Source organism: Cervus elaphus, chromosome 31 (assembly GCF_910594005.1).
Source record: "Cervus elaphus chromosome 31, mCerEla1.1, whole genome shotgun sequence".
In the NCBI taxonomy this organism is placed as follows: domain Eukaryota; kingdom Metazoa; phylum Chordata; class Mammalia; order Artiodactyla; family Cervidae; genus Cervus; species Cervus elaphus.
The window spans coordinates 5,033,079-5,053,358 of NC_057845.1; the positions used below are offsets into that span (position 1 = coordinate 5,033,079).

Below are 20,280 nucleotides of genomic sequence, written 5' to 3' on the forward strand. Positions count from 1 at the left end.
GAACTTTTTTTTTTAAAAAAACTATTTGAGACTACTAAGTAGCTAACATGAGGTAAACAGGGTTTATCTGTTTCCCCTAAATGCTTTATTATAATATTTCCTAGAAAGGCATTCTCCTGTATAACTACCAGATAACTGTCAAAAAATGAACATTGGTACCTGCTGTCTAATCCTCAGACTCTATTTTAGTTCATCAGTTGTCTGAACAATATCTTTCATAGCAAAAAGATCCAGTTGAATTATGTATATTATATTTAGTTATCATGTCTCTTTAGTATCCTTAGATGTGGAGAAGTTTCCTAGTCTTTGACATTTATGACCATAAAGTGCTATGGCTTTTGAAGACGAAGGCCAGTTGTTTGGTAGAAATGTCCCTCACTCAGAATTTGTCTGATGGGTCTTCCTGTTCAGAGTCATGTGATGTTGGCAGGGATATTACAGAGCAGTGTGCTTTTCACTGTATCCTGTCAGCTGACACAGTGTTGACTTGTCCCATTTACTGTTGGTGTTCACTTCGATAACTTGTGTTGATGTGGTATCTGTGAGGCATCGCTGGCCAGCTCTTTTTACCTTTATAGTTAATAAGTGTTTGAAGGTGAGGTACACTTGGAGACTGTGTATGATCCCATTGCTCTTCAGACTTTAAGTTTGTGAGTTTATTCAGGGATTTATAATCTGTTACTCTTAAAACTTATCTTGATGCTCAAATTTTCCCAAATTTCGCCAATAGAAGAAGCCCCTTTAGGCTGGCTTCTGTATTTTTGTGACATGCCTTCATTATTCTTTGAACACTCCTTTACTTTCTGGTACAAAAATTTGTTCTAGCCTCATCTTGTCCCTGCCGTTCTCCTGGAATCAGCCATTTCTCCATGGAGTCCTAGTTCCTTTTAGTGGGGAATGTATTTGAAAGCAAGATCTGGGTGCTGGCTGTGTTGTCTGTTATTGAGTATTGCTGATCACTAGTCCTGTCAATTGATAGAGTGAAGGAAAATGTGTAAGCATGTATGTGTATGCAAGGGTCTCCCCCCGGCTCAGCAGTGAATAATCCGCCTGCAGGGCAGGAGACACAGGAAATGAGGATTCGATCCCTGGAAGATCCCCTGGAGGAGGAAATGTCAACCCACTCCAGTATTCTTACCAGAAAGCCCCGTGGACAAAGGAGCCTGGTGGGCTATAGTTCATGGGTCGCAAAGAGTTGGACACGACTGAGCACCAGTGGGTCTATGTATGTGAAAGTATAATTATGCCCGCCCATTTCTATCTCTGTCTGTCTATCTGGAAAATGAAGTTCACAGTGGTAGCTCCAGTGCTTATCAGCACCACAGCGCCCTTTCTGGTTTTCTCTCTGTGTGTGTACTGCCCTTCTCCGTCAGCGAGAAACCTGCTCCGTGCTTCTTGATCGGTACCCCTTTGTGTAACCAGCCATGCTCCTATTGCCACTACAGCCTCCTCCATCCCTTCAGTGGCTTTCTCGCCCCACCAGGGCTCCAGCACCCTGCCTGGAGCCTCCGTCCAACGCACCATGCCCTCTCCACTCTCTCTCAAGCTCCAGCATCCCGTGGCAGGCCATTCCCACCATCCCTGGGTGGACACCACCCTCCTCACTCCGCTCAGACTTCTTCTCCTCCTGCCCGCTGCCCTGCCCCTCAAATGGAGTCTTTCCTTCCCCACCTGTGGCTTCAACTCCATGAGCAGGGCCACCTTCTTAACTCTCTCTGGACTCACAGCCTGCGAAGGACCTCCTTCCATTCTACCCCAAACCTTTGAAGCATAAATGAAACAACAGGTAATCATCTGCTGTTCTATAGAGTAAAGATATTTAAGAAGGAAACACTAGGTTTTCTTTTATAAAATTGGAAGGATCTAGAGGTAAATGTTCATATGGTTCTGAAATCTCCTTCACCAGTTAACTGAACATAAATTACTGAACTCCTCCTGGGTGCAGGCATTGAGCTAGCCCACTGGGGACAGGCCAGTGGACTAGACAAAGCCCCTTCCCTCATGAAGCTGCCTTCTCTGACTCTGTTGGAGTGTAGCCAGGGTAGTAAATTAGGAAGCTCCCTAATCCTGTTCCCTTATGTCAAATATTTGTCACTCTAAAAAATAATTTAAAATTTCATTTAATATTTTGAGAAGAAACCAAAAAATTCCTGGCAGGGAAAATGACATCTCTATTCTTTGAATAGACGTCTATTCTTTGAATTGTTTTTCTTTCCTTTCGCATTATTTTAGTGAAGAATATGCACTTCAGTTTAAATTTTGTATGTTTGTGTGTGTGTCCTGTTCCCTGAGTCTCAGAATATAATACAAAAGCACAAATAACTAAACAGCATGACATTTGTTCACATGTTTGAATCAGGTGAGTCTAATAGACGGGTCTTCATTGGGCCTGAAAAACATGGTAGGTTCATATATTTGGAGCACAGTTATTGAAAAGGTAATTATTATGCATTATTAGAAGAGAAGATTTTGCTGCATGGTAATTTAAGTTATAAAATGACTTTGTCTTTTCTAAGGGAAGGTGTGCTTAATCGCTTAGGCACGTCCGACTCTTTGTGACCCCATGTGAGCCCACCAGGCTCCTCTGTCCATGGGACTTTCCAGGCAAAAATACTGAAGTGGGTGGCCATTTCCTTCTCCAGAAGGAAAGTGACAACTTAACACTAAAAATATATTTTCTTTTTAACCCTTATTACTGGTGTTTGAACCTAAATGATTGGTGCTAAAACTGATAGATATTTGTGGTAATTTCTCTATTACTCTGCTAGTGGTGGTGTTTGAAGTGCATATACCGTATGTATGCACTTCAAACACTAGCACTAGTAGAGTAGAATAGTATTTGCCCTGGAAACCATGCCTTCTATCATCAGAGAAATAACAAGCCTCTCTAAGGTTTGCTTTTGTACATTTCGTACTTGTAACAAGATAAGATGTGGGAGAAGGGGTTCCTGTGTTACTTTAAAATTAAAATTCGTGTGTGATATTTTCTCTGTTCCTTGTCATTGAATGTTAGGAGTAACTGTTCTACAAATATATAGTGTAATTAATAATATGATAGGAACTCTAGGAATGAAGAATGAAATTCACTTCCCCATAACTTTAATGGCTTGGTGAAATAGTCCTCACTCCCTAACTTCATACAGGTGGTTTGATAAAGGCCCTCCCCAGTAAAGAGCATACTAAAGAACTGTGACATCATCAGGTAACTGAGTGAGTGACTCAGTCTTTTTTTAATATTTATTTATTATTTTTATTTATAATATTTATTTGGCTGATTGACTCAAGTCTTATTTTTTTATTTATTATTATTATTTATAATTATTTGGCTGCATTAGGTCTTAGTTGCAGCATTTCAGATCTTTAGTTGCATGTGAACTTTTGGTTGCCCCGCATGGGATCTAGTTCTCTGACCAGGAATGGAACCCTGGCCCCCTGCACTGGGAGCTTAGGAGTCTTAGCCACTGGACCACCGTTCAGTCTTAGCCTCTGCTGCCAAATAGGAGAGCACAGCTCATTAGACAGCAGAAGTGTGATAACCAGGAAGAAGTCTAAGAGTAGATGGTCTGAAAAGAGGTGAGGCAGGCAGGGAAGATGAGCTGTCTGGAGAACCCTGGAGACAAGCTTCGAGACAGAGGAAAGAGCTTTAATGCAGAATACTATGGGATGTTAGGCAAAGCAATAGACTGAGGCTATGGCCATCTTGTTGGCAATAGAGATCAACAGAGAGGACTGTAAGAATCTGCTTACAAGCGTTTGTAAGGTGGAACACATGCATATTGTCAAAACATATTCAATACTGTGATTGTGTATCAGAATGTAGTTTATTAGAATATTTATTAGACTTTGTAATATACTGTATTTCATGTGCAAATCTTAGAGAAATGAGAAAAGGGAAAAGTGCAAGAGAGAAGAGGTAAATTAGGAGTGAGCCAGTCATCTGAGAGGTGAACTGGGGGCTGTGGGGTAGGCTGTGGATTAGGGAGGGCAGTGAAGAAGGAAAGAACTGGAAGGGAAAGGATGGAACGAGAAAGAGGCTCCTGTCTTTCCAGATTTGTAGGCCTTAGAACGTCATATTTGTAATCGCACATTGAAGGTACTAGCTGTGGTTTATGTTTCTTTGGTTCTGTGTCCAGTTTTCAATAAGTGTGTTTGCTAAGAACTCGGAAGGTTTTCCTTTAAAGCTTCAGGATTTGTTTTTGTTTCTTCTCAGTAGAATGACCATCACAGCCTGTCTAAGGGAAATTGCTCTGTAGGTTGTATTCATTAGCAGATGACATTAACTTCATAACAGAAGAAATAAATCCAGACAAAGGCCAGACTGACGATTTCCCTGTTCCTGTGCTTGACTCTTGTGGTCAAGCATTACCATTAACTTTTATAATTTTAGCATTAGTAGTCTTCCATGTGTCAAGCTCTGTTCTAAGTGTCAATGATTAAAGAATGAATAGGACAGAGTTCCACCTTCAGGGAACAGGTTGGCTAATGAGAAGGACAAGTGATGAATATATTTTAAATGTTTTGGCAACATGAAGAGGGCGCTCTGTGAAAGACTTGTGCTTAGAGAAATAAAGAAAGGTTTTCAGAAAGTGACTTTGTGTCGGTTTTTCTAAGGTGAATTCAGTTTTGGCAGGAGGCAAAAGTTGGGTCAAGCCTTGCAGGCAGAAAGGCAGATCCCTGTGCAAAGGCACAGAAATGTAGAAACCATGTTTGGGCAATAGCGAGAGTTTAGCGTGATTGGGGTATAAAGTGCATGGGCTGGGAAGGAAGGAGAGTAATGGAAACTGAAGCAGAAAGGGTGTGTTGAGGCTAAATTCTAGAAGATTCCTTCTTAAGGAGTTAGGTGTTGTCCTGCAGGGATATCAGGACACAGTGTGTTCCTGGTATTAAGATTAGGTAAACAGATCAGGGGGACAGAGAAGAAAATTCAAATCAACCTCCAAAAGATATGAATATTATTAAAGGTAGTACTTCAAGATCATTAGGTGAGGATGGATTCATGAATAGATGGCGCTGGAATAACTTGTTACTTCTTTGGGAAAAATTATTAAAGTTACTGGTTCAAAAAAAGATTTTATGCAGTACATTTATGTTAAGAATATCAGACTTAGATTTAGACATTTTTGGTTGAAACTCTGGCTTTATAGCTAAAGCGAATCTGATGTTTCAGGTCCTTTTTCTTATACTGAAACTTTTTTTTTTGTAGCATCAGCGGAAAAAGAGGCAATCAAGGGTACATACTCCAAAGTTCTAGATGCCTATGGACTTTTAGGTGTTTTACGATTAAATCTTGGTAAGTATTCAGTATAATTCAATCTATTTTTTCATTTCATTTCTATTTTTGTAATTTGATAGAGACTATTTCATAGACTCTGTATTTGATCTGTGAGTATAGAAGCATCTTAACCTTGAGATGATTGTTACCTGAAAAGCCATGCTACATGCTCATGCTCTCATGATTTTAAATTCCAGACACAGCATCCTGTCTGAACACTTTAAGAGATTGGTATCATTATCAGGAGAGAAAAATAAGGGCGTTGCCTTTTTTTTTTTTTTGCTTCAGTGCACTTAAGGAAAGATGTCTTAGAACCACGCACTGTTTCCCCTGGTTTGTAGTGGAAAAGACATCTGTTTTATACTCAAAACATCTCAGCTTGAGCCTATCTGCCATTCAGTGTCACCACAGGCTGCAAAGTAACGTTTGTGATCACCAGTTTGATTCTACAACAGTGTGACTCAGTGTGGCTCACGGACAGGTTACACTCCATGAACTGTTTTGTTAGTGGTCTGGATGAGAAAAGAAGCGGGAGCCGTCATGCAAATCAACACACAGCTTCCTTCATTGATAAAGTCTTACTGTGGAGAAAAAAAAGAAGTCAGCTAAACCAAGTAGTGAACTTAGTGATGCAGTTTTCTATTCTGGCGCAAGCACCTGTTCTCACTGAACTGGTAACTGCACTGTTCATGGATCGTGCTTTGAGGAGCGCTGGTCTTATCAAATGGAGACACGCCATTTGCTGTGACTCTTGTCACGTGTAAAGCACTGTGTGCATGCGTGCTGTCACTCAGTCATGTCCGACTCTTTGTGACCACGTGGACTGTAGCCCACCAGGCTCTTCTGCTCATAGGATTTCAGGCAAGAATACTGGAGTGGCTTCCCATTTCCTCCTCCAGGGGACCTTCCTGACTCAGGGATCAAACCCGATTCTCTTGCATTTCCTGCATTGGCAGGCAGATTCTTTACCACTGGGAGCGCTTAACTAGTACTGTCCTGGATCATCCTCACAGTCCAGTGAGATTTGTTTTAGTCTCACTTTCTTTTTCTATTTATTTTTTGGCCACCCCTCGCGGCAGGTGGGATCTTAGTTCCCTGACCAAGGATCAAACTTGGATCCCTGCATTGGAAGCAGAGTCTTAACCAGTGGACCACCAGGGAAGTCCCTTAATCTTATTTTCTAAAGGGAGGATATCTCATGTTGCATATGTTAACACATGAAGTTGGTTGATATAATAAGTAGTGGAGAAGCCAAGATGCAGGGCACTTCTGCCTATGTCAAAGCCCACACATACTCAAAGTATACCACTGCTGAATTCCACCTTCATACTCACTGCACAGGATTTTTGTCAAAATTAGATGAAAAAAATCGCTAGGAAAGTGTTTGTCAGCCAAATCACTTTATAAATTGTTACCAAAGACTTTTTCTTCATATAGCAGCAACAGCAGCATCAATTCACATTTAAATGCCATTTTTTCAACCTTACTGTTTATGAAGAACTCTCAAGTCATTATCTTGTCTGAACTTCTTACAATCATAAAGGAAAGGTAGGGAAGATAACACCTACATTTTTAAAATTTGACAAATTTTACATACTTTTAGATTAAGCAGATGAATAATTTCATAAATGTAAGATTATTCTGTTTAAATGCTTCATCATACTAAATGTATTTAAACAAGGATTTTTTCCCCCAACTTCTGCCAAAATCTAGTTGTGAACTTAAATGTGTCTGTGATAAATTTAAAGTAATCACACTGTCAGATTTTAAAAGGCAGAGACACGAGAAGAAAGTTGGAAGAAATTTTGAATAGCTTGTAGAATATTGGGACTTCCCATCCCATTAAGTCTTTGGTTTTTGCAGGTGATATTATGTTACATTATCTGGTCCTAGTCACTGGATGTATGTCCGTTGGAAAAATTCAAGAATCTGAAGTTTTCCGAGTTACTTCCACTGAATTTATGTCACTGCGAGTTGATTCTTCGGATGAGGATCGCATTTCGGAAGTGCGAAAAGTTTTAAATTCAGGAAACTTTTATTTTGCATGGTCTGCATCCGGAGTCAGTTTGGATCTGAGTCTTAATGCCCACCGTAGCGTGCAAGAACACACAACTGACAATAGATTTTTCTGGTGAGTTTGTATTACGTTTCCCCTTGTGATCACGTGCAGTGCGGCCGCTGGGTGAGCTGGAACATGGAAAGCATAACAGTCGTTTCTGGAGCTGGCAACGATGGGCACGGCCAGCTGAGCACACCACTCTCTACTGTCGCGGGATCCTCAGTGGAGCATAGCAGATATCTGCCATCATTTTATTAAAGTAGTCCTGTGATGTGAAACCCATTTACTCTTCCTGATCTAGACGGACCTTCCATTTCAGACATATATTTAAAATATTTATTTTTAAATCAGGAAGGAATTAATCATAATAGAATCGTATTACTCATATGTACGGTTCTTAGATTGAGATCTCATCTCTGGCAACATTTGCCTTTCTAAGGCTACATTCCCTTATTGTTTTTAATTGGAAGGTTTTAAGTAGATGATTTTGATTCAAGAGCAACTGACTGCAAGGAAGTAGTATGCTGGGATCAAATTTAGTACTGTAATAAAATGAGTCTTAAGTAGGTAACTGTGAAATATTTCAGGATTATGCATGAAGGTCCTGTATTGTAAGTATGCATTAATGGGGCAGCAGGACCCACGTGAGTGTAATTGGTATCGCTTTATTGGAACAGACCAGATTTCCAGTATAGTCGTTCTCTTGTCCACAGTCAACATCACTGTTGACTTTTTTCCTTAACACAATGGACAAATTGTATTTCAGTTGTTTACTTAATGTTATAAGGCCAAAGTCCAGGACTGTGCTCACAGCTTCCCTCAGTAATTCAGACTCAGGGTGTTCCCCACTGTATACTTTCTCTCTCTCACTTTCACTATCTGCCTGAATGGTCCTGGAGAAGGCCCTGGGGGTCAGAGGGCTCAAAGTCAGCAACACTAGGACTGGAAACTACCTTTAGAGCAGTTTGGTAGCTTGTAGCTCCCATAGAAGTGTCTTGGCCCAGAGTGGCATGGGGGAGCCAAGAGGGCAGAGGGAAAAAGGGCTTTCAAGCGCTGTACCTGGAGACTTGGAGCCTAGCAGAGGGCTAGAGGATGGCAGGTGGGAAAGGGAGGGCGTAGGAGAGACAAGTCGACAGTCCTGTCTGCTCATGTCAACCCTGCACTTCTCTGATGGAAGAGACACTGATGTTTCTGTAGAAGGTGATGGTGTTGCAGCTGGTCTTAGGGCAGCTGTCCTTACCTTTCTTCCCTCTGCTCTTTCTTACCCCACATTTCTTAGATTGAGAGAGAAAAGTTTCCCTGCCGTAATCAGAAGTCCAGGCAGGTGCAGATGCATTGGCTAAATGGCCAGCAGTTAAGAATATCACGAAGTTTAATTGGTGGGAATAATTCTTTTATCTTTTCATTCAGTTATGGGTAGGGGTGGGGGCCAATTTAGATAACAGATTGAGAAGGTTTATGAGCAGCAAACAGGCTGAGCAAAGTGCAGGCTGAAATGCCAAAGATGAGTTTTGCTCACTTTATAATCTTTAAAGGTTTGCTAAGGATTAGATTCTGTAGCTTCACTTTACATAGAAAAAGCTTTTAGAATTCATTATGCAAACCCTTGCAGCTTTGTAGAAATATTTCCCAAGATATAGCCAAGTAAGTTCTGTAGCCAGAGACTGGCAAACATCTATCCCAAAAGCCCAGGTAATTTTATTCCGTTGAGGATCTGAGGCTGCTGCCAGTTGAGAGTCGAGTGTAAAGTTAGAATTAAAACAGCAAGGCGTTGACTGTGAAGAAAAACGAAAACTGACAGCAGAGTGAGAAACTCTATCTGAACAAATGCACGGCTCCCATTGCTATTTAAATGGGGGACAGTCAGTCTGTCCTGCCTCTGCTATGATCTGGGCCTCAGCGGTGGTGTCTGGATGAACTGAGTCACAGCCAGTTTGAGCTTTGCCAGATCAGATCAAGGTAAATAATAAGTAAAGTGTGGAAGCTGAAGTCACATTTTTAAGTTAGTAATATTCATCTGATTTAAGGTTACCCCAGGATTAAACCTACTGCTCACTCACTTTCCAGTATGCTTTCTTGAATGGCTAAGAGAGGCTGGGGTTATCTCTGGTTTATCAGGATTGCAGGTGGCCACCACCTATTTGCTGTCCCCTGCAGCGTAGCCTGAAGTGGTGGGGACTGCTCCAGCAGCATTGATGTAGATTCTTAACAACTCTAAGCCTTCAAGAAAATGCTGTCACATTGTTTTTGTACCTCTAAGACAAGATAGTGCAAAGCACTTAAGATTTCCTCTTAAACTGGTAGTTTGAAAACTCAGAGAACCAAGCTTCAATATTCTAGAAACTTCCCTTTTGTAAGGTGCCTTTAACATCTGCAAGTCCCAGAGAGGAAGTTTTTCTGCACAACAGCATTTTTTACTTGGTGGTGGTTTGGTGAGTTTTGGAGGCCTGTGGTTCCAGCAGAGCCCCTGAGGCAGGCAGCGGCATGTGAAGATGGCCAGTGAGGCAGGTCCCCAGCCCCCATCCCAACTTTAGCCATGGAAACTCCACTTTTAATCTGTTTTCTGATCATCAGGTTTCTGTGTGTTCATTTAAACAGAATTCTCTGCGCTGAAAAAGATTGGAAAGCAGGCCCTCTCTGTTAACTAGAGTATAGAAGTATTTGGAGCAAGGGAAAACCCTGGATAGGCATTAATATGGTAACTGCTAGCTCATGTAACTATTTAAATTTAATTAAAATGGAGCCTTGTAAAAAAAAAAAAAAAAAAAAATGGAGCCTTGTAAAAGTCAAGTCTTAAGAAAAGCCTTCTATATATTTATATATATATATATCTTAGGAATTCCCTGGAATTGTGTGTGGAAATGCTTTTTGGAACAAGTGGTAAATACATTATGAAGAAAGTCATAACAAAATGGGGCCCAAATTCTAAAAATGTAGACTATGTGCTGCTTTTGCATGGACCATCAATCACATGTCCAAGGATCTCCCTGTATAGCCCTATCCTCCAGTCCCTGGCTTAGTAAATGTAAGCGAGTTGATTTACTTTTGGCGCCTTTGAATGCTCCAGGGGCACTGTTTAGAACGTACACTGTCGTACAGTGTGCAGTGTGTATGCGCTCAGTCGCTTAGTCACATCCAACTCTTTGCTACCCAATGGACTGCAGCCCATCAAGCTCCTATGTCCATGGAATTTTCCAGGCAAGAATACTGGAGTGTGTTGGGGAGTGCTCATCACGCTAATGCAGTTCTTTCTTTTTCTGTTAGGAATCAGTCTTTGCACTTGCATCTCAAGCACTACGGTGTGAATTGTGACGACTGGTTATTACGCCTCATGTGTGGGGGAGTAGAAATCAGAACAATTTATGCTGCTCATAAACAGGCAAAGGCTTGCCTCATTTCCAGACTAAGCTGTGAACGAGCTGGGACCAGGTTTAACGTCCGGGGAACAAATGATGATGGTCATGTCGCCAATTTTGTAGAAACAGAACAGGTATATAGTGTTTATCTTGCTTAATTCATGTGTTAGAGGGAAGTCACAAAGAACAATTGCAAAGCCGATTTTTATTTGATTCAGAACTCATTTTGACATCTGTAATGCCATTTTATGGTTGCTCTTGGCTACTTGTGAGCCTTAAGAGAGGATCCTCAAAAACAGGCTTATTTAGGTATGGCTCTTCAAGTAAGTAACAGTTTTTTACTAATCAGCATGACATCATCAGTGCCCTATGTTTTAGTATTGAATTGAAAATATTCAGTTACAGAGCTAGACAACTTAAGAAAAGTGGGTTTTGATGAAATTAAGTCAAACTCAACTCTTAAAAGTAGGTTGAGTACCATCTGAAATAAGAAGTTTCATTATTTTTGTCTATGTGACTATGTAATTGTAAATTCAGGCCTTGCCCTCAATCCAGTTTAAGTCTTCAGATTAGTTTTTAAAAATTAGAAAAAGATAAAGAAAAACTGCTAAATGAATTCAAAAGGAATTCCTTTTTTTAAAATTGTAATGCTTATGCTTATATTTTCACTATTTTCTTGGTTTATGTAGAAGAACTGTCACTAGTTGAAAAAAATTCAGCTTATTTATGGCCTATTTTGACTAGTTTGTTAGGATAATTTGTTTATGAGAGATTGGTCAAGAGATATAACTGTTAGTAGATTTGTCTTCTGATGTAGAGGTAACAACTTTGTGGAAATATTTTACCCAGTATTTTTCTCTGTAGGTTGTGTACTTAGATGACTCTGTTTCTTCCTTCATACAAATCCGGGGATCTGTCCCATTGTTCTGGGAGCAACCAGGATTGCAGGTATGTGTTTTGATTTCTTTTTCTCTTCAGAACTTTTCTTATTTTTTTAAACTTTCAGGTTAGCTTATTAGTTCCTCGGATAATTTTGTTACTCAGTCTAATAATGTTACCTGGATTTATAACTAAATTGTATACAAATCCTGGAATTGTCCTAGTTATTCTTTCCTTCAGTGTTCTTTCAAATATCCATAGAAATTCAGCTCCCATATTTCATATTAAAATTTCAGTGTTTTCATGGAACATTGATTTTCAAAGTGTTTCTGTATTTCTTATCTCCGTATATAACAATTAAGTGTCTGTAGGCAGAAAAATGTAGTAGTTAAAACAAAGCTTCTGAAACTAAGCCTCTCAATTTGAATCCTTAATACTGCTAGCTGTGTGATCTCAGGCAAGTGATTTAACCCCTTTGTGTCAGTTTTCTTATCTGTAACATGGTAATATTAGTAGTTCCTGCTTCTTAGTTTCTTACAACCCTTACCTAGTTCTGACCAGCCAGAACTAGGTAAGGGTTAGCTGAAATGGCACCCCACTCCAGTATTCTTGTGGGGAGAATCCCAGTCCATGGTGTTGCAAAGAGTTGGACACAACTGAGTGTCTGAGCACGTTTCTTGTTATTAAGCATATATCTAGGAATTCCCTGGCAGTCAGTGGTTAGGACTCCATACTTTCACTACTGAGGGCCCAGGTTAGATCCCTGGTAGGGGAACTAAGATTCTGCAAGCCATGCAGTGTGGCCAAAAAAAAAGAGGAACATATCTGCTAATGAAATTTTACTTTGCAGTTCGTAATAACTTGGGACTTGTCATCTTCAATATTGTTCTCTGTTTTGCTTTCTGATCTTTTTCCCCCCAAACTTTCCTTTTGTTCAGTAAATGTCTAATCTTAAAAATGTAAGATGTTTTTTTCACATTAGTTCATAATATTGGATTGCCCATACTAGTGTGACTTTGCATTTTATTTTTATTCAAACATGTTTAGTCCCTAAAGTATAAGTTACATTCATTTTGGGCTTCTGATAAATACTGCCTAGTAAATTCTGTGCCTCCATCTATACTATTGAGAAAAATGTACAGGAAAAAGAAAATTTTGCCTTCATTTACTTTGATTTAGTTCACAGCTGGGTCTCTCACATTTTAGGATGGTTATTGTGGAGAAAAATTGCACACCCCTTGAACCTTTTCAATAAGGGAATTTATTCAAGACAGGCTAAGAATTAACAAGGATTAACACTGGTGCTGCTTTGCTAAAATTCTTGAGTTCTTGTCAACACCAGTTTGAGTCATGTGGGTTTCATCTGTGGCATTTTGGTGTAACTTAAATAGATAAATTTCTTCCTGGGTCTCCCTTAGGAAAGAATACCAACCCTACCCCATTTTTGTTTTTGTGACCAGAGAAGGATGTTTGGAATATTTGCTCTAAGAAATTTCTAAAACCCTGCTTTGATGGGAGGTGAATGCTTTTGGTTTTGAGACAGGCTAGTGTAAGAGATTCTTCTAGTCTATTTATAGGCCCTCTGTTTTACTGCTTTCTGTGTTATTTTCTTAACAAGTTCAGAATTACAGTGTTTGATTATTCAGTAATGTTGGGTCCTGAGTAGTTACATGGAGGGATCCTCCTTGGGTGGGACTTCCTTTTGACTTCCTTCTTTGTTCTGTGGCCTGTCCTCACAGATAATTTGGCTGGATAATGTCATTTGATTATGGGCTGACAACTGTAGATTTGAAAATTGTACAAGATAGAGATAGAGATAGTAATTTTTGAGACCTCAAGACAGTCCAACAATTCTGCCAAATCATCACTGAGCTGGCCTGTCATCTTGGGTTGGGTCGAGGGTTGCGTCAGTGGTTCCCAGTTGTTTAGCATGTAGTTTTTAAAGCCAACCTTTCTTTGACCAGAGATGGATTAGTTTCATGAGTATCTTTTATCATTTTCCCCACCACTCTAAAAGAACAGTTAATAGAGGAATGAAAATAATAGATACTGACTTTTTAAAATAAAAATATCAAGGCCCTAAGTTCATTTTTGACTTAGAGTGGTTGTTAGGTATCCTGAGTGTTCTTAGGGCTGGAATTTATTTTCAGGGCTCCTTCAAGTTAGTCACTTAGTAAGCTGTTTCACTTCAGTGGGCACGGACAGAGTCCTTCCTTGGCAGTTGTCCCTTGTTCTACCTCTTTTCCTCCATGATGCATTCTTCTCAGGTTCTTGAGATATTTTAAAGGAATCTTTGAGAGTGATTTTAAAATGCAGATTCATGGCCTCAACTTCCCATCAACTGAAGTAGAATTTGTTGGAGTAGGGCCAAGGAATCTGCATTTCAACCAAGTACCCCACCACTCAGATTAGAGAACCTGGTGGTAGTGGATCCTGCTCAGCTGCTTTTGCAGCATATCCAGACCGCCTGCTCCAGCGGCCAACCCTGAGCCAGCCAAGGCGGCCCCCTCATGCTTAATACCAGTGCTGTCTGAGGTCTTGGACTTCTTTTCATTCCCACTTTTGTCATCTTGGTTAAGGTCTTCATAGTTTTTTCTTGCCTGAAAGATTCTTACAGATTTCTGACTGATCTCCTCCCAGCTTTCTGGCAGTTCTTAATGAAAAGTGAAGTGAAAGTGTTAGTTGCTCAGATGTCATCTGACTCTTTGCAACCACATGACTGTAGCCCACCAGGCTCCGCTGTCCATGGGATTCCCCAGTCAAGAATACTGGAGTGGGTTGCCATGCCCTTCTCCAGGGGATCTTCCTGACCCAGGGATTGAGCCCAGGTCTCCTGCACTGCAGGCAGATTCTATACCATCTGAGCCACCAGGGAAGCCCCTTTCCACTTTTGCTTTGTTATGCTTATCAGATCTAGATACCCATTTCTTCATGTTTTGGCTTCCTCTGCCTGTCAGACTTCATGCCTGGCTATTTTCTAATAGGAATCCTCTGCTTCCAGAATGAAGGTTTGATGTTCCTCAGTAGCCGACTCAGATTTCATGGAGTGAATTCTAGTCACTCCTCCACACTGATCTCTTCATGAAATCCTTGAGTTCATCTCATGTGTATCATTCTGTACACATTCGGGTAGATAATCGTGTATCCTATGAGAAATTCAGTTTCTATAGTGATGCCTCAGAGAGAGCTTGCAGTCTGTTTGGGGAGACAGTCCTTTTATGGAAAAGGCAAATATCAAAATCAATTAGCTTGAGGCATAATAAGAGTTGTCATAAGGTGCTACACAGATAAGAGTGACATTTTAATTACTGGCAACTCATTAATTTTACTTATGATTTCCTTTCTTTGAAGTTATTTAGCATTTATAATGTAAAGTGTTCCTTTGATACTATATTATTGATATTAATTGCTTACATTAGTCTTAAAAGATGGTAAGCATCATGAGATTTATGCCCTGCATGGTATGGCACACTGAACTTTTGGTTGAATTCAAGTTACAAAAATAGGTTAACACAAAGCAGTAATATTGCTAGAAGATAATGTTCCGTACCACTCGAGTATTCTTGCCTGGCAAATTCTGTGGGCAGAGGAGCCTGGTGGGCTGCAGTCCTTGGGGTCGCGAAGAGTTGGATATGACTGAGTGACTAACACTTTCACTTTTACCACCCATGACATGGCTTCTAAAAATATCTTTGATGCAACTTTTTTAAAAAATTGAGTAAATGGAAAATTTTATTACATTTACAAAACTCTTATAGGAGTTTTTCTTTAACATTAAGTAGCAAAACCTAGTCTCGTCTAACCAACATATTGCTGTAAGAATTATGAATTGTAGCTAGTTTTGTATATGTGTTGGGGAGCAGGTAATAGGGACCAACCACAGCCATTACCAAAAAAAATATGAGGAAGCTTGTATTTTTTTTCTCCTTCTTGACAGTTAAGAATACTGTGCAAGATGAATGTTAATGAATAAACAAAATGCGAAGTCTTGGACTTTTAGAGAGTTAGAGGGCAACTACCTGAGATGACTCCAGAGAAAAAGTATGAACTTCATCTGACTTCTCTGCCACCTAAAACACACAAATGTGTCCTGGAGCACACATCTTTCAAAGCTTCAGATTTTATACAGTCTATTGTGTACTAGAAATGAAATGAAATAGAGATGTGACATTTGGCTAATCAGTTTCTTACTAAGAAGGAAAAGCTCTAAAGAGAGTCCACTGATTTCTCAGGACAGTCATTCAGTCATCTCAACAGGAGAGGGAATGCTGAATGAATGATAATACTGTTAATTCAGTTTGGGACATGGATGAGCATTTAGAGCTTATTTTCTGGTTTTATTTTTCCAACTGCATGACTGCTTTGGCACTTCTCCTCCGTGCTACCTTTAAAGTCATGTTATTCACAGATTAGCCAGGATGAATTCCAGGGAACCTTGGGCGCACAGTCTCAGGGAAATATTTACAGGTGAAACTCAGGGAAATAATCTGGTCTCCCTGTTGTATTTCTTCTTGGCATCTTTTATATCTCTTGATTCTGCCTCATCTCTCTCCCACTTTTCCTATATGAGAAAAGAAAAACTGTAGCAACACACAGTAGGTAGTTATTTTCCATCTTGTTTAATTCTTATAACCCAAATTTCAAAATATGCTGTTGTTTTAGTTGTGTGCCTGAGAGATTGACTTGGAAAGTCTTTTTCCAGGAATGGTTATTTTTAATCTATGGGATCTTTGGTGAGAGATGAGTGAATAGGGTATTCAGCATAACAGAGAAAAAAAATATGTAGACATTGCACTTGTAGGCAGTCTGAAAGAGTAGATGTTTTGGTCAGGAGGCCTGTATTGCCATGGGAACCTTTTTTTGGAATGAATGATGTTGCTCTAAGAGGACAGGTTTCTTCACTTGCCTGGGTTTGTTCTTCTGTTGCACGAATGACAGTGTCTGCTGACTTACAAAGGCCACATATTTAGAACTGAAGACAAGGTAATGTATATGAAAGCACTCTTAAAAATATCTTACGTAAATAAAAATTCCTGTTAGTTTACCAGTGTTGCATAATGCTCTAGTTTTTGTTGTTTTTTTTTTAATGAGGTTGTGTTTTAAGAGATAAAAAGGAGAAACCCCTAGAACTTATGACTCCTAGAATATCACAAATGACAATTACTCAGCTTACTACTGTGTGCTTAACAAATGAATTATTACATAGAGTAAACAATGCTATTTCTTTTGTCTGCATGTTGGCTTTTGGTATGATTAAGCATATTTTTCTTGTCTTAGGTGGGATCCCATCGTGTTCGTATGTCAAGGGGATTTGAAGCCAATGCACCCGCTTTTGACAGGTAAGACTGATGACTTTTATATATTGCTGTGAGTTTCGATGTTGCTAAGTAGTGAGATTAGTTGCATTTACTGCTTCATTTCAGCTTTTGGGCTCTTAAGTAAAATTTCTTCTTGACTCTGATTCAGTGGAAGATAGTGACACTCATGAATTCTAGGAGTGGTGGCAGTAAGTGTGTAGGTCTTGACATCTTGGCCTTAAAACTACTTTTGATGCGTGTGTTATCCAATATGGTGGCTATTAGCCACGTGTAGCTAGCTCTTGGGCATTTGAAATTGACTAGTCCAGATTGACGGAGAAGGCAATGGCATCCCACTCCAGTACTCTTGCCTGGAAAATCCCATGGACGGAGGAGCCTGGTAGGCTGCAGTCCATGGGAACGCGAAGAGTCGGACATGACTGAGCGACTTCACTTTCACGTTTCCCTTTTATGCATTGGAGAAGGAAATGGCAACCCACTCCAGTGTTCTTGCCTGGAGAATCCCAGGGATGGGGTCGCACAGAGTCGGACATGACTGAAGTGACTTAGCAGTAGCAGCAGTCCAGATTGAGATATGTTGTAGGTATATAATAGGTACTGGATTTCAGACTTAGTGCAAAAAAAATGCAAAATGCCAGTATTTGTTTTGCATATCAATTACATGCAGAAATGATATTTTAGTTGTATTGGATTAAATAAAGTATATGTAAATTAATTTGACCTTTTGATTTTTACCTTTTTAATTTGCCTTCTGGAAAATTTTAAATTATATCTGTGACTTATGTTATATTTCCTGTGGATGACTTTGCTCTCTAGACTCTGGACTGATTAGAAGCTGGAGAGACTAAAGGATCCTGTGTGCGGCCTATTTATCTTAAGGCTGGAGCTGTTCAGGAGCTCTGAATCCGTATGGAGTAGGCAGTGTCCTCACATGTGAGGTGCAGCCCAGTGCCCTCTGCCCTTACTGCCTTGCCAACCCAGCTGCATGGCTCCTGGTTTCCATGTCCACCCAGCATTAGCCTCAGGGTGGAGAGGGGGCCAGATGACTCTGAAAGCTCTAGCATCAGTTCAGTGCAGTTCAGTTGCTCAGTTGTGTCTGACTGTTTGCGACTGCATGGACTGCAGCACGCCAGACCTCCCTGCCCATCACAAACTCCCGGAGCTTACTCAAACTCATGTCCATCGAGTCGGTGATGCCATCCAACCAGCTCATCCTCTGTCATCCCCTTCTCCTCCCACCTTCAGTCATTCCCTGCATCAAGATCTTTCCAATGAGTCAGTTCTTTGCATCAGGTGGCCAAAGTACTGGAGTTTCAGCTTCAGCATCAGTCCTTCCAATGAATATTCAGGACTGATCTCCTTTAGGATGAACTGGTTGGATCTCCTTGCAGTCCAAGGGACTCTCAAGAGACTAATAGAAAAACCAAAGCTTTGACTAGATGAACCTTTGTTGGCAAAGTAATGTCTCTGCTTTTTAATATACTGTCTAGGTTGGTCATAACTTTTCTTCCGAGGAGTAAGCATCTTTTAATTTCATGGCTGCAGTCACCTCTGCAGTGATTTTGGAGCCTCCCAAAATAAAGTCTGTCACTGTTTCCATTGTTTTCCCATCTATTTGCCATGAAGTGATGGCAAATAGATGATAAGTTGATAAGTCGAGAGAAAATTGCATTAACTGACTTTTCACAAATTCAGAGGTTTGATTCCATGTGAAATGGATTTGTATATAGTTTTGCCAATCCTATGTGTTTAAAATACTGCCATGTAGGTCCTGGTTAAAAGTGGGTTCCTGTTTATTGAAAAAAGTTTTTGACTTATCACTTGACATACGCTTACTTCCTTTCTACCTTTAACAGGCATTTTAGGACACTTAAGAATTTGTATGGTAAACAAATAATAGTAAATCTGCTTGGATCTAAGGAAGGTGAACATATGCTAAGTAAGGCTTTCCAGGTAAGTGATCATTATTTCCTTCTGTTCTGGCCCATGGACACCTAGAATGGTGTTTTAGAAATAATAGTCAAATTCTTCCAGGAGTAAGTTCTTCCTGGAAGAAGATTGAGTACTTGTTGGAACCATTAGTTCTTTGAAGGTAGTTAGGCAACAGTTGCTGAAATTGGGATTATAGAAAGCTTTCAAGGCATTGACCCTGTTTTCTAATCTGCTTGTTTATGTAGTGGAGAAGCAGAAGAATACCCTCCTCCTAAAAATGTTCATCAGTCACTGGCAGAAAGATACCAGGCAGTTTCCCCCTTCATCTGTTCATTGCTTTGCCTAGTTCCTATAAACCATAGTCACTGTTTTAAATCTATGAAATTGTGAATAAAGCATTTGTATACACACAGGACTTCTTATACCAATGAATGAAAATTAGAGAATTTCACATAAGTAAGAACCTAAAGAAATGTCTGACTTCTAAATAAAACATTTTTCATAAATGTTTATTGGATCAATAATGAATTGATATAAATTATAGTGTTACATAAGATTATAACCTTAAACCAAATGGCTAGAAAACATTTTCTCATGTTTAAGCTAACGAAGTCCAGGATTAATTATTTGACTATTTTGTTTGAATATCATTATTAAATAAGTTATACTTTAGAGAGTGACTTTTTATTGTAAGCTTTTAAAACATTAGTATATATTGAATGAAGGTATAAAAATGAATTCTTCAAATTTTGATGAGCTTTTCCTTAGAAATCAATTACTTTGTTTTGAGGTTCTGTAATAGATATAAACAGTCATTATATTTTTATGGTAAAAAATGAAATGCTGGTTGTTGGAAATAATTTTTCATTTTCTAAACCAAATGAGAATGTTAAGTTCCCTGATATTAATTATGTAAGACCTAACTAATTTCTCTGGAATAGTATAGGAGGTTTCAGGAAAAGGATGCTGTAAGATATTAGCAGGTAATTTTTCATTTTACTGCCAGTGGCAATGAAAGAAAGCTTTGTGAAATTAGTAAGATTTCAAGGACCTGCTTAGATTTTCATTTAAAATAAACTTTCCATTTATAACATTGTGTTGATAGAATCACATTTGGTTAATGTTTAAATGGATATTTTCATGGTGGCTCAGACGGTAAAGAGTTCGCCTGCAGTGCAGGAGACCTGGTTCTATCCCTGGGTCAGAAAGTTCCCCTGGAGAAGGGAATGGCTGCCCACTTCAGTGTTCTTGCCTGGAGAATCCCATGGACAGGGAGGCCTGGCGGGCTGCAGTATACGGGGCCGCAGAGGCAGACACTGCTGAGTGACTAACACTTTCCCTCCCTCGGCGCCCAGTGAGTGGTTAGGGGTCTGCGGTTCACCGGCAAGGCCATGGGTTTGATCCCTGATTGCGGATAGGGGAGCCTGCCTGCCGGATCTGCAATTTGCAGCCAAAAAAAACCAA

At 39.8% G+C, this 20,280-nt stretch overlaps 1 protein-coding gene across 9 annotated transcripts in view; it reads left to right on the forward strand.

Annotated features, from left to right (window-relative positions):
- SYNJ1 (synaptojanin 1) overlaps positions 1 to 20,280 on the forward strand; it is an 89,159-nt gene that overhangs the window by 19,387 nt on the left and 49,492 nt on the right. For all 9 annotated transcript variants that reach the window (XM_043892882.1, XM_043892885.1, XM_043892883.1 and 6 more), the window contains exons 3-8: positions 5,204 to 5,290; positions 7,136 to 7,403; positions 10,596 to 10,821; positions 11,552 to 11,635; positions 16,844 to 16,905; positions 18,741 to 18,837. In XM_043892882.1, coding sequence (XP_043748817.1) covers positions 5,204 to 5,290; positions 7,136 to 7,403; positions 10,596 to 10,821; positions 11,552 to 11,635; positions 16,844 to 16,905; positions 18,741 to 18,837 — 824 coding nt within the window. The remainder of the gene's footprint in view (positions 1 to 5,203; positions 5,291 to 7,135; positions 7,404 to 10,595; positions 10,822 to 11,551; positions 11,636 to 16,843; positions 16,906 to 18,740; positions 18,838 to 20,280) is intronic.